The sequence below is a fragment of the Cibotium barometz genome, chromosome 19, assembly GCF_041138505.1.
Source record: "Cibotium barometz isolate CiBa-2024 chromosome 19, ASM4113850v1, whole genome shotgun sequence".
Classification (NCBI taxonomy): domain Eukaryota; kingdom Viridiplantae; phylum Streptophyta; class Polypodiopsida; order Cyatheales; family Cibotiaceae; genus Cibotium; species Cibotium barometz.
In genome coordinates this window covers 34,531,894-34,545,414 of record NC_141064.1, presented here as the reverse complement: position 1 = coordinate 34,545,414, position 13,521 = coordinate 34,531,894, and the positions used below count along the sequence as shown (strand labels likewise).

Below are 13,521 nucleotides of genomic sequence, written 5' to 3'. Positions count from 1 at the left end.
AAATGTCTTCTGTCTTCACAAAAAATGCTAAGATCCAAAATGTCTTTAGTCTTCTTCAAACTGTAAAAAAGTAAGAAATTAATGAACATTGCATTTATAGAGGATTATGGGGTATTAACAGTGCCTTGTCTTATTAATTTGGGAATTACCTTTGTAGAATATGGCTCCAATAGCTTATTATATATGCGATGGTCCTTTTCAAAGATAATAACATTACGTTCCATGACCGCTGCAATAAGTCCAAGAGTTCCAGTCCCAGCAAACAAGTCAACAATAGTATCCCCTGTCTTTGAAAAGAGAGATACTATGTACTTGCATAGCCTCTGCCCTCTTTGGCAACCACCTCTCCAAGGCTTTCCCTTTCGTTTTACCATATCCTCTTCAGGAACACTACATAAACACAGAGATGAGAGACCCAAAAACCTAAACCCTAAATACATAGACATTGTTTTTAATCACAGATCCAGAGTCGATCCCTTACATATCTTGAATGAGGTCTTGTTCCAGATCTAATTCACTCCCAAGATTTTGCTCTTCCACCTTATCTCCATACATCCGTAAATACTGCCTTGGTGTACTTGAGCGTACAAAAACAGATAGAATAAGACATGCAACCTGTAATGAAATCCATTCAAATAGTAGTGAATTCCTTAGGCTATAAGTTGAAATAGACATAGACATAAGAATTTTTGTAGAAGAGAAGTGTGCAGCTACCTTTGTTACAAGTTGTCCCATCTTCTTTCCCACTGGTGGAGTGCATTTGACCACTTGTCGATGAAAGACCACAAATCCTCTAGATGTTGCCTCATGCTCTATCTTCACTCCTTCTTCCATTGTATAAAGGCATGTTATGAAGCCATGATCATTAAGACAAAAGTCTACAAATTGAAAAGTTGCCTCATATAGACTTTCGCTAACCACATTCCAAGGTGGCACTCTGTGTCCCAAACAACCCTCAACAACGAGGTTTGAGGGGAAGTCTACAAACACCATCTCCACACAATAGTCAGTCCTTTTCCCATGGACTTTTCCTTTATTACAAAGCACATTCATGGCTTCCAAAACATGTTTGAATAGAGGGGATGGCCCTTCTATGTTCTTACAGTCCCTTGCAAGGTCCTCGATGGAGGTATTGAATGCATATACCATGCCTGTGAATTCCCACAATGCAAGAAGAAACACAGAAGAAGATTGATTGGTAAGAGGAAAAATATTTATCACCCCAATAAACATACACTACTGTTAACGGCATGATATCACCTTTCAAAGGTGCTGGTTGGATCATAGACGAGGCTACATGTACATTGCCCGAAGTACTTGTTGTTTGATGTACTTCTCTTTGTCTCCTATTTGCATCCAATGCTTGACTCACTATATCCCTCCCTAGGTTAACTGGTAGAGGGTGCATTCTAGATGTAGAGGCTATAGATGTGGCATGAGAGCTCGTAGAGCAGCCACGTACTGCAGTCAATGGTATACTCTGCACAAAGACAACTTATGGTTATAAATTACCTCATCAAAAAACTTTATCATCGTGCAAAAATCAGAGACAACTTATGGTTACCTCATCAGAACCCTCCACTATGGTCATCTTAGCCAATATAGCTAAGTATTGATCATGTAATTGAATTTCTTCATCTGGCACAACAAACCTCTCCATGTCTAGCCACCAGGGGCATCTTGTCTTTTCAACACTTGATAGAGGCTAACCATGCATTTCAAAAATAGATAACATACGTTTTATCATCATACATACATTTTATCATCATGACCATGATTACAGAAAACACTTACTCTCCCAAGGTGCAGATCCGCATATATATATCGTGGAGTATCCTCGCAAATCCATAACAACACAAGAGGTGGTATGGCCTGTACTACACCACTATCCACCTCTTTCAGCAGCCATCTAAATTCCAAATGGAAAGGAAAACTAAAGTCAATAGGCTATATAAGAAGCATAAGGAGAAGAAATAAAATTGACCAAGTTTTTTTTTTTACCTATAAACAACTCGATGTGTTGCAGAGCGTAGCCCTTTTTGTGTGTCCATATCATTGCTAAATTTTATATCCCCCTGATGAACTCTGAAAGCTTTTTTGAAATACTTTCGTCGATGAAAGACGACATAGTTTATAAAGGAATTAATGGAAGGTAAGGAGATTCTATCACAATTTTCAATCTCCTCCAGAAGCTTGGAGCCATAAGAACTTATTTGTAGCCAGAACACAAATGAATGTAGCCACTCTCTAGCTTTTGCTTTGTCTTTAGGCAAGTACTCTATCTCTCGAATGCTAGCTTGTGAATTATCCAACATTCGAACTAAGAATGCCTTATCTTCATCCCTAACTTGTGCAGCCCCAATCATGTTCAGTTTCTCTTCTGTCGCAATATGGGTCCCTGCTGCATGCCAAGGAAGTGACAAAACAGCACGCCAAAAGTATTCTCCATTGGCAGGGTCTGCTATGCGGGCAAACTTTCCCACCCTATTCTTATACAGAATTTCTACCTCTCTTATCACCTTAGCCCTTCCGTCTACATCCATGCCCTTAGCCTTGACCTCGATTTTCATCTCCATATCGTCCTACAGAGTCCATTTAATTACAAAATTACTCTTGCATACATTAAACATATTTCGCATAATTAAGTAGATCTTGCACACCTTTAATATCTTGCATACCTTAAACACAAGCCATGCCAATATATTTATTGGAACAGAAAACCAACTTTTTTTGCCACGAGTGGGGCACTTTTTCATTTCATTCTCCATCCAAGCCTTGTCCTCATCATCGAGCTCTGCAAGGAGGGTAGTCTTATCGGACTCACCAATTCTCCTTATTTGGAAGAGCCTATCCCCAAAAGTTGTTGGTACAAAGGCATAGTCATGCATCCTAGTACAACCACTGCAGAGAGTTGAAGCAACATCATGCAATCAATGCCAAGAGCAAAAAAGAGAAAAATAATAAAACATATACTTATTCAATCTGGAAAGAGAAAACATCAGCTCTCCAACGTCAGCCTTCTCGAATTGTAGAAAGTCACAGGCCACCAGACAATGCTTAGAGATGTCATTTGGAAATTCTGAGTAAAAGGAAAGAAGATGATAAAATTATATTAGATGCATACATAAAATTGTATAAATAGATAAAAACATTTCAAATCACCCTCACCTTGAGCAATCAAATCCATCCAAGATTTATAGCGGTTGTTTCCATCCAGTACATGTATCATTTTACCCTGGATGAACGGTCCCCATTCTGGCATATTTCTGAGAGACTCTTCAAAAGTTCCATTCACATCCCTCCATGTTGAACTCCATGACAATGTTGTTTCTTCAGTCAGAGGAGTCTCCTCTCCATCCAAATCAAACATGGACACCGTGAACGCCCCCTTGCTTTCAAGATACCCACCAAGGTTCTTGAATGCTCGACCAAGGTTCTTATCAGTACTGGGGCATAGTCTCCTTATGGCCTCTGTTGGAAGAAGCCTACACAAGGGGATCTTGGGGGGGGGTGCTGAATCTAACTCTAATTCGATCGATGAATGCAGTTGGAGTAGAGGTTTTAAGGATCTTTCCGAAAATTTCTGCTTTGATGCTCTCTGTTTTTCTTGTCTCAGTTGTCAATGTGTCTCCACCTTCTTCTTCTTCATTATCATCCTCTCTATCATTCCCATCTTCTTGTCTATCATCACCCTCTCTCTCATCCTCCTGTCTATCATCCTCTCTATCATCATGCTCTCTCTCATCCTCCTCTCTATCATCCTCTCTATCATCCTCTCTGTCATCATCCTCTCTCTCATCCTCCTGTCTATCTTCCTCTCTATCATCATCCTCTCTCTCATCCTCTTGTCTCTCATCCTCTCTATCATTCTGTCTCTCATCCTCTTCTTGTCTGTCATCCCTGTCTCTCTCATTCTCATGTCTATCATTCTCCATCAACACTTGGCCTTGACTCTGAACTTCCTCATCAAACAATCCTCGAGACACCCTCTCGGTTGTTCTTGCCTGTAATTTTTTGGAGCGTTTAGAAGGAGGTAGTAAGGAATCCATACCAGCAAAACAACAATCTTTTTGAGAACAAGAAGATCTAGTCACATAACGTTGGGAGTTGGTGTCCATTTTCAAAGATATAACTCTTCCCACAAAAAGTAAAGTAAACTACACGAATTATTCTAGGTAGTATAATCATGGGTTTTCATGGGTTGGCACAAAGTATACGGATTATTTAAGGTTGTATAATCATGGGTTGGCAGGGTTGGCACAAAATATACGGATTATTCAAGGTTGAAAATAATCTCGGGTTGGCACAAAGTATACGGATTATTCAAGGCTGTAAATTCCTAATCATTAATAACAAAGTGCTCGAAAAAACCTTTTCCCAAAAAGGATTTCATTCCTCTGCAACGGCTGGAAGGAAAGGTACACTCGTGCAACTATCTTCTACAACCATTTTCTACGACTATCCTCTGCAGCTATCGTCTTCTACAACTATCTTCTACTCTATTCTCTGCAGCTGTCGTCTACAACTATCCTCTTCTACAATTATCACCTGCAAATATCCTCTGCGTGTTTGCAAGCATGTAAGTCCCCCTCTCTCTATCTCTCTGTGCTTGCAATAATGTACTGCTATTGATTACAATCTGGATTTTTTTATTTAATGGCCAATGTAAAAACTCCTTCTCTACAATGACTATGATGGCATAGTCATGGCTCTGTAGATGAAGTCTCGAGATAGCTCTGTAGTGGCCATGTTTAGCTCTACAGTGGCCATATTGAGGATCAAAACATGTCTATGTAGGGCCTCCAGGATCAAGTGCGCTGAGCGCACTTGATCCTGGAAGCTCTACAATGATAAGGATGGCATAGTCATGGCTCTGCACATGCAAGTCTCGAGATAGCTTTGCAGTGGCCATGTTTAGCTCTCTGCTTGTAATAATGTACTGCTATTGATTACAATCTGGATTTTAATGGCCAATGTAAAAACTCATTCTCTACAATGACTATGATGGCATAGTCATGGCTCTGCAGATGAAGTCTCGAGATAGCTCTGTAGTGGCCATGTTTAGCTCTACAGTGGCCATATTGAGGATCAAAACATGTCTATGTAGGGCCTCCAGGATCAAGTGCGCTGAGCGCACTTGATCCTGGAAGCTCTACAATGACTATGATGGCATAGTCATGGCTCTGCACATGCAAGTCTCGAGATAGCTTTGCAGTGGCCATGTTTAGCTCTACAGTGGCCATATTGAGGTGTAAATTTTCTGCTGGATCAAGACATGTTTATGTAGGTCCATGTTGACATGTTTATGTAGGTCCATGTTTATGTAGGTCTGTCTATGTAAGGCCTCTAGGATCAAGTGCGCTGAGCGCACTTGATCCTGGAAGCTCTACAATGGCTCTGCAGATGAAGCCTCCAGATAGCTTTGCAGTGGCCATGTTTAGCTCTACAGTAAGTAGCCATGTTGAGGTGTCTATGTAAGGTGTAAATTTTTTTACTGGATCAAGACATGTCTATGTAGGGCCTCCAAGATCAAGTGCGCTGAGCGCACTTGATCCAGGAAGCTCTACAATAACCATGTTAGCTCTGCAGATAAAGCATAAGCCAATGTTTAGCTCTACAGTGGCCATGTTGAGGTCTAAATTTTTTGATGGGCATGTTGAGCACTTATTTTTAATAAAAACATAGACATCTTTTGCTAATGTGGATGCCTCCATGGATAGACAAGACATGCCTGTGTAGGGCCTCCAGGATCAAGTGCGCTGAGCGCACTTGATCCAGGAAGCTCTACAATAACCATGTTAGCTCTGCAGATAAAGCATAAGCCAATGTTTAGCTCTACAGTGGCCATGTTGAGGTCTAAATTTTTTGATGGGCATGTTGAGCCCTTATTTTTAATAAAAACATAGACATCTTTTGCTAATGTGGATGCCTCCATGGATAGACAAGACATGCCTGTGTAGGGCCTCCAGGATCAAGTGCGCTGAGCGCACTTGATCCAGGAAGCTCTACAATAACCATGTTAGCTCTGCAGATAAAGCATAAGCCAATGTTTAGCTCTACAGTGGCCATGTTGAGGTCTAAATTTTTTGATGGGCATGTTGAGCCCTTATTTTTAATAAAAACATAGACATCTTTTGCTAATGTGGATGCCTCCATGGATAGACAAGACATGCCTGTGTAGGGGCCTCCTAGATCAAGTGCGCTCAGCGCACTTGATCCTTAAAGCTCTACAATGACCATCTTGTGCCAGTACGTGGCCATCTTTAGCTATACAATGAAGAGGAGGAGCCAGTAGACATTCATGGTCTTGGCCCCACACACAAAATACAAACGCAAGGAAAAAACGCACATTTAAAAAACGTAAAAGAACATACTCTCTTTCGGGCAGGTGATGCTCGGGCAGGTGATGCCCTTTGTCGTGAGGGTGAGAGTTGCAACATGAGCGCAGCAGACATCTTCATCTTCAACGTTGTTGTACTTCAGCGATATATTTAGGGAGTACAACGTTACTGTGCAGATATATTTAGGGAGTACAATGTGGATGCCCTTTTATAGAGGTATTCCAGTCATGGTCTTCCAATAGATTACAGTCGTGTGCATAAAAAGTCGTGTAAATATTTCTAAAAGGACTTCTTCTAAAAGTCTAAAAAGTCTAAACCACTGCTTAAACCACTGCAGTACACATTTGACCACTAAAAAGTCGTGTGAATATATATTATTGTGCTTACTTGAACATTAAACCACTAAAAATTAAACCACTGTAGTACAAGGAAAAATGTGCAAATTATACTTCAAAATCGTACTGGGAAAATTACAAAACAAAATCCTTCTGGGAAAATTGCAATACAAAATTACAAAAACAAAATCCTACTGGGGAAAATTACAAAACAAAAACGTACTGGGCAAATTTAGTTGGAGTCCTACTGGGAAAATTACAGGGCAAAATCGGCAAAATCCTACTAGAAAAATTGCAGGACAAAATCCTAAATTTATGTGGGGAAATTTATGCATCCCCATCTTCCTCACTGTCATCTTCTTCACTGTCATCCCTATCTTCCTTATTGTCATCTTTCTCACCGTGGGAGTCGGGGATGTTCTCTGCATCTGCATCATAGCCTGTGCCTGTGTCTGCCTCGGGCATTTCAATGGGCATTTCTTTATGTTCTGCTTCCTCTTCCTGCTCGGGCATTTCTTCAGGCATTTCTTCATCTTCCTCCTCTTCCTCCTCTTCCTCCTCTTGTATTTCCTCTTCCTCTTCTTCTTCCTCGAAAGGAAAATTGTACCAGTCCACCCGAGAATATTCTGTGGTGGAATCGCTATCTGCGATTCCATCATGGCAGCTCTCATACCATTCAGCGGGTGGGGTATCTGGCTCCTCTGGAGCCATTTCACTATTTTCACTAATTTCACTATTTTCTTCTTCAGAGGTATCACCCTCTGAAAATGTTGAGAAAACTAGAGATAGTAATATATAAATAGAAAGACAGAGCAGCTCCATTGTATCTTAAGAGGAGGGTGGTCTGAGTGCAGCTTGAGGGTGAACTAATAAGAAGCAATGGCAACCTAATAAGAAGCAATGGCAAAACAGTGCATGAGAAATAACATATAAAGAGAAGAAGGAGTTTTACCACGAGTTGATTGATTGCAACATCTATATTTTTTTTTGTGATGGGTTGATAGTCTAGAAATAGTCTGTTTTAGTAGTCTTTCAAACTAGTGAGTAAATATACTAAAAAATAGCTTTTCCAGCTTGTCCTTTCATTAGACTTTCATTCCAAAGGAAGCCTATGCCTTTTTCTCACGTAGTCGTTTTATTAGCTTTAGTGTAATGTATATAGTATTACTTTGTTTTGAATATTAATGGATATGTGTGATCACATTATACTTTCTTTTGGAATGTATTCCTGAAATGTAGGGATTCTGAGTCAGATGTTCAGATTTTTCTACACAAAGTTGGAGGCCCTCTTTTTAGACTATCATTTTCACATGGGAAATGTTTATTATCAACCGAATTAATGAAAGAAAAACTAGGTGCAGAACATGAAATTTTTATTGAAGGTCTATTGCAAACTGATGATGGTTTTGAGAGCATAGGGACAATTCCCTTGTACCATGGGATTGGTGAACATGGGTATTATATCTTAGATAATACCCTGTCATCATTTTATGTTGCAAAAGTAGCCATTACATCAACACCACTCCCTACCCCTGGGGATATTCCTTCTGGATCTGGCAGCAAGACCTCACCTATGTGAGTGACATTTCAACTTTTGAAACATGGTAAAATATAGTGAGGTTATCTTTCTTGTTTCAATTGTTGACTTTGGATTGTTGATTTTTTTCCTAGTGACTTGGATGAAGAGGACATGGAAAAGGTGGTGCATGCAGATAATTTAATTGACATTGAGGAAGGTGATCCTGCATTTGACACTGCAGTATCTGCCTTCCAAATTGTTCGTACTTTGCCGCCCAATGACATATTCCATAATATTATAAATGAATGCACATTCAAAGGAAAAGTCAAGGAGCTCCCTAAGAAGTATGAAGAAAATTGCATTTATGAGCTTTTAGATGGGAAGGGCATGGAGGGTATGGAGCACAAATATGAAGGAAATGCATGGACAAAACCCCAGACACAAACAAGAACTAATAAATCTTTTATTTTGAGAAAGAGTTTTTGTGGGGGTACCTTCCAGTGTATGAATGAAAGATGCACTTATCGATTTCGAAACAAATCACCGAATAGGCTCCATTGGAATGGCCAATTATTGAAATCCCCAAATGAAGGATGTTTGGCTTTGGGAAGTTATGGAAACTTAGAGTGTTTCTTTTGTAAGCATGTTCCAATGTGCATAAAAACATGTTCAGTGTCTGCCTACTATTTTATGCCTAAAGATCACTCCCATAGTAGATTGTTCCTTCACTATGGGAAACATACACACACAATTGCTAGAGGCATGTGTCGAGCATCTATGCGAAACATTAAAGCCTTAGTAGCTCGTGTTGTTCAGATGGACCATAATGCGGGTCCACGAAAGGTACAAATGATTGTTGCCAGGGAGTTGGTTTTGAAGGCTTTCACTAACGATGATAAAGTGATTGGAGAGTTTATGTCAGAGAGGGAACTCCAGGAGATGTCTCAAGAGCTAATATCTTTAATAAATCTCAAAAAGTAAGTTCTTCTCTATTGAATATATATATATATATATATATATATATATATATATATATATATATATATATATATATGTAATTTCTTAACCAACTTGGTAAATGTAGGGTGAAGCAGATGGTAATGCAAAGTCGAAAGACAAGTCGAGCACTAGGTGATGGATTTGAGGCTATCCTAGAGTTAAAAAGAAAATGCCACTTTCAGTTCTTCCACGGATCAAGGTTTCCCTTGCAAGCAACCAAAAGTGATGAGAGGTGCTATCTTTTCAAGATGTCCACAACTGGCCCTGGCTCTGGCGTTGATATTGTCAATAGAATGGATGCTGCGGGGGATCGAGACCTTCGACATTCATGGGTTTGTTTTGATCATGTACACCGAGTGGAGAATGATTGGCACACAATGGGTGCACATGTGTATGATCACACGTATGTTTTAATTTTTATTCTCTTTTCAAAATGAAATGACTGTTCGACTGAGTTGTTACAATACAATAATCTTCCAAATACTCTTCTTGCAGGATTGGAGAGCTACTCACAATTGCAACTTGTGAGTTTAGAGAGGAGGATGAGACAGCACAGATAATGTTTTGGGAAAATTTGAATGCAGTTATGATCGACCATACTGGGAAATCAGCAAACTTTTTTGGCTTCATGGCCGACGAAGCAGGTGCAAATTGGAATGCTATTAGGTCAGTATATAACAATGGAGATGAGATGGTAGGAAAGGAGAGATCTTGCCTTTTTCATTGGAAGGACAATCTTCGAGTGCATACACAAAAGTATATATATGCTCAACATATGGAAAAACACAATGAAATGTGTGAGAGGTGGAGGACTGCACCAACCAAAGAGGATGCTTTAGTGCAATTCCGTAAGATACGTGCATGGTGGGCAACAGGAAAGGCAGCAGACAGAAACATTCCCAAGCTAGATAGTTGGCTTAGTTGGTGGCACTATAGAGCAAGTCGTTGGGGTCATTTTATTATTAAGGTATGTTATGTATGTTTTTTTTTTCTATGAACTTAATTCAATAGCAGTAATTAAAAAACCTACTGGTTTGGGTTTATCTTTGTGCAATGGGTTTTCAATGAACAGGATGGTGAGCCTATTGTAAATGCTCTGGTACCACGGACGAACCTCTCTGAAGCCAAGCATGCTAGTTGGCTAGCAGGAGAAGGATACAAACATAAAATTAGTTTGTACGATGCATGTGTTTCAGATCTCATCAATGCTTACTTCCAGTGTGCTCGTCAAATGGCTTTTATGGAAGGAAAATATATAGGTGGAGGGCCTGACCTAGAGATATTAATTGAGAGAGCTCTTTCCAGACAAACTTCAAGCCCTTCTCCAGCTGCTACTTCAAGGGCAATTGATGATGCAGTGATGGGCACTCCAATGTTTACAAACAGGATAAATTTCAAGGGCGAGAAAAAGACTATTCGAGCTAAACGTCCACTTCATGAGGTCCATGAGGGGAATGTAGGGAGCTCTAGCCACCGACCAGAGTTTGTTTATGTGACAGTGGATAAGCATGAAAAAGGGCAAGCATCAATAAATCCAAAAGAAGGTGATGTAGCACTTCAATCATTAGAGCAAGATATTCATCAGACAAAGTGGGCATTGCGCAGGATTCCGATCTTCAATAGAGTAGAATGTAACCATTGGGTAGGAGGAAAAAAATGTAGCAGAAAGCTACGAGGCGGAGAAGTGGCACCATGCTTTTGGAGTGATTGTCAATTATCTTCTTGGAGGAAAGAAAAGTACTGCTATTTCTGTAATAATGATGTTCGACACACTTGGAAGCCTACAAAGACAATCTTACATCCACCTGCAAGTGTTCCTAATGTTTGGCCAATAGCAACAGGTACACACTTGAAAGTCAGGGAAGCTCATGATTTAGTAAAAGCTGGATTTGAGATTGGTGTACAGATTCCAAATAGTTTGCTTCAAGAGAGTGAACAAAACAAGCAAAAAATTCTTGAGGAAGATAAGCAAAAATACCCCTATCGAAAAGGTATATCGAAAGCTGCATATGCACAGATCAGTGCTGCGTTAGATATGAATGTAGAAATTATGGGAGGACATGTTCAAATGGAAGGGCAGAAGGAAATATTTAAAGTGAGGGAAATCCAGAACAAAGAAGCCCTACCCATTGAAGTAACCATTCAGAACCACCCAATATGTTCATGTGCAGAATTCAATGATAGGTTGGTCAAAAGAAAACCATATCTTGCCTGCAAACATATCTACTTTGTTTTCCTGATGATTCTTGGACAGGATGTGAACAATAATATGCATATATGGCCATCAGCCAAAGATTCCTAATTATATTTTGAAAGAGATGCTCACAAGATCTCAGAGGAGCCACCCACAACAATTATAGGATATACTTATAATGTTTTGAGAATATTTTGAGAATATCAATTAAACTTTTTGTACTCTGTGCGCTATATAAATAACACACTTATATTGATTGATTTAATTAAGTTCAGTGTTATGTCAATGTTTTCAGTCATTTAATAATTAAGTTCAGTGTTATGTCAATGTTTTCAGTCATTTAATAATTAAGTTCAGTGTTATGTCAATGTTTTAGAGAGCAGCACAAGCACAAATCTGCTCGCTTGAAGGGGATAATCTATTTTTGTATTCTGTGTGATTTTTGCTCTTATTTTTGTATTCTGTGTGATTTTTGCTCTCGGCTCACTGCTCTCGGCTCGCTTTATTGACGCACTCGAGTGTACATATCCTTCTGGCTGTGCCATATAAACTTCCTCTTGTAAATCACCATTTAGAAATGCATTTTTCACATCCATTTGATGCATTTCCCAACCATTTGTTACAGCCATAGCAATGACTGCTCTCACTGTTCCCATCTTTGCAACTGAACTAAATGTTTCATCATAGTCCAAACCTTGGGTTTGTGCATAACCCTTAGCTACCAATCTTGCTTTATGTCGCTCAATGGAACCATCTGACTTGCATTTCACTTTGTAAACCCATTTGCAACCAATGACATTTTTGTCTTGTGGTAATGCAACCAAATCCCATGTTTCATTATGAACCCAAACGTCCATCTCAACATCCATTGCCTTCTCCCATACATGCTTTCCAATAGCTTCTGTATACAATGTAGGTTCCACATGCTTCACCAAAGAGGTCATATATGCGTAATGCATAGCAAAATCACGATATATCAACCTGTCAATTGGATATCTGACCCTTTGGGATCTCCGCAATGCATGCGGATCACTCTGAACACCTGTCACTCTAGCATGTGGTGGCACATATCTATCCTGCCTGGCACCAGGTGTGCGTAAAACTGGAATGCCAAGTTCTTCATCCAAACTCTCTAAACTTGACGACTCATAACCTGAATTCCAATTCCTTCAACTTTCTTTTTCCCTTTATCCACAGCACTACTCCCAGTGCTCACACTCTCATGTCTCAAGCGTCCTAACCATGGACGTACAGTGCTACTCTCAGACTCTGCTGGCCCAGACATAGAAGTAGAACTAGAACTTACTTGTGGCAAGTTCACATGCACATCAGCATCAAGAGAATCAATGACACCCTCATCCTTTGCTTTGTACCAACTAGCAAGTTCATCAAACACCACATCTCGTGAGATAACCACTTGCCTAGTTTGTGGATTGTAGCATTTATATCCCTTGCGATCCTGTGCATATCCAACAAACACACACTTTTCTGTCTTAGGATCCAACTTCCTTCTTCTCTTGTCTGACACATGTACATAAGCTATGCAACCAAACACTTTGAGGTGTCCAATGTCTGGCCTAAAACCTGTAAGCCGCATCTCTTGCGTACTTCCATGTATGGCTGCTCTGTGGGTGTCTTATTAAGTATATACACTGCAGTGGCACACGCTTCTGCCCAATAATAGTCTGGCATGCTCTTTTCATTGAGCATCGCCCTGGCCACTTCACAAATGACTCTATTCTTTCTCTCAGCAACACCATTTTGCTGAGGTGTATACGTGCAAGTGAACTACCTTCTTATGCCATGATTTCTCAAGAAATGCTCAAAAGCATGTGAGGTGTATTCACCACCTCCATCTGTCCTCAACATTTTATCCAAGAGCCATATTGCTTCTCCGCAAAAGCTTTGAAATCCATAAACTTTCCCAACACTTCACTTTTCTCTCTCAGAAAGTAACTCCAAGTCATTCTGCTGAAGTCATCAATGAATGTCACATAATATAAGCTGCCTTTAATGGATGGGTTTTGTGCAGGACCCCATACATCGCTATGAACTATTTCAAGTGGCCTGCTACTCATGTTGCCTTCTCTAGGAAACCGCAATCTCGCCTGCTTTCCAAACTGGCAGGTCTCA

At 40.0% G+C, this 13,521-nt stretch overlaps 2 protein-coding genes across 2 annotated transcripts; both read right to left on the bottom strand.

Annotated features, from left to right (window-relative positions):
- Positions 1–477: 477 nt before the first annotated feature.
- LOC147628511 (uncharacterized) lies at positions 478–1,660 on the bottom strand. The gene is made up of 4 exons (XM_086813059.1): positions 1,565–1,660; positions 1,261–1,480; positions 715–1,151; positions 478–615 (listed from the first exon to the last, which is right to left on the bottom strand). Exons 1-4 carry the CDS (start codon positions 1,658–1,660, stop codon positions 478–480), a joined length of 891 nt encoding a protein of 296 aa, XP_086669185.1.
- Positions 1,283–7,201, bottom strand: LOC147628510 (uncharacterized). The gene is made up of 6 exons (XM_086813058.1): positions 7,027–7,201; positions 2,998–3,079; positions 2,679–2,901; positions 2,002–2,582; positions 1,565–1,909; positions 1,283–1,480 (listed from the first exon to the last, which is right to left on the bottom strand). Exons 1-5 carry the CDS (start codon positions 7,199–7,201, stop codon positions 1,747–1,749), a joined length of 1,224 nt encoding a protein of 407 aa, XP_086669184.1. The 3' UTR covers positions 1,283–1,480; positions 1,565–1,746.
- Between the last annotated feature and the right edge of the window lie 6,320 nt (positions 7,202–13,521).

Coding starts and splice junctions, on each gene's coding strand:
- LOC147628511 (XM_086813059.1), bottom strand. CDS start 1,660: ATGGAGAGGTTTGTTGTGCCAGATGAAGAAATTCAATTACATGATCAA. Junction 1,481..1,564: donor TAGTGGAGGGTTCTGATGAG/GTAACCATAAGT, acceptor GTCTTTGTGCAG/AGTATACCATTGACTGCAGT. Junction 1,152..1,260: donor CCAACCAGCACCTTTGAAAG/GTGATATCATGC, acceptor GGGAATTCACAG/GCATGGTATATGCATTCAAT.
- LOC147628510 (XM_086813058.1), bottom strand. CDS start 7,201: ATGCCTGAAGAAATGCCCGAGCAGGAAGAGGAAGCAGAACATAAAGAA. Junction 2,902..2,997: donor GCTGACGTTGGAGAGCTGAT/GTTTTCTCTTTC, acceptor AACTCTCTGCAG/TGGTTGTACTAGGATGCATG. Junction 1,910..2,001: donor ACACATCGAGTTGTTTATAG/GTAAAAAAAAAA, acceptor TTTGGAATTTAG/ATGGCTGCTGAAAGAGGTGG.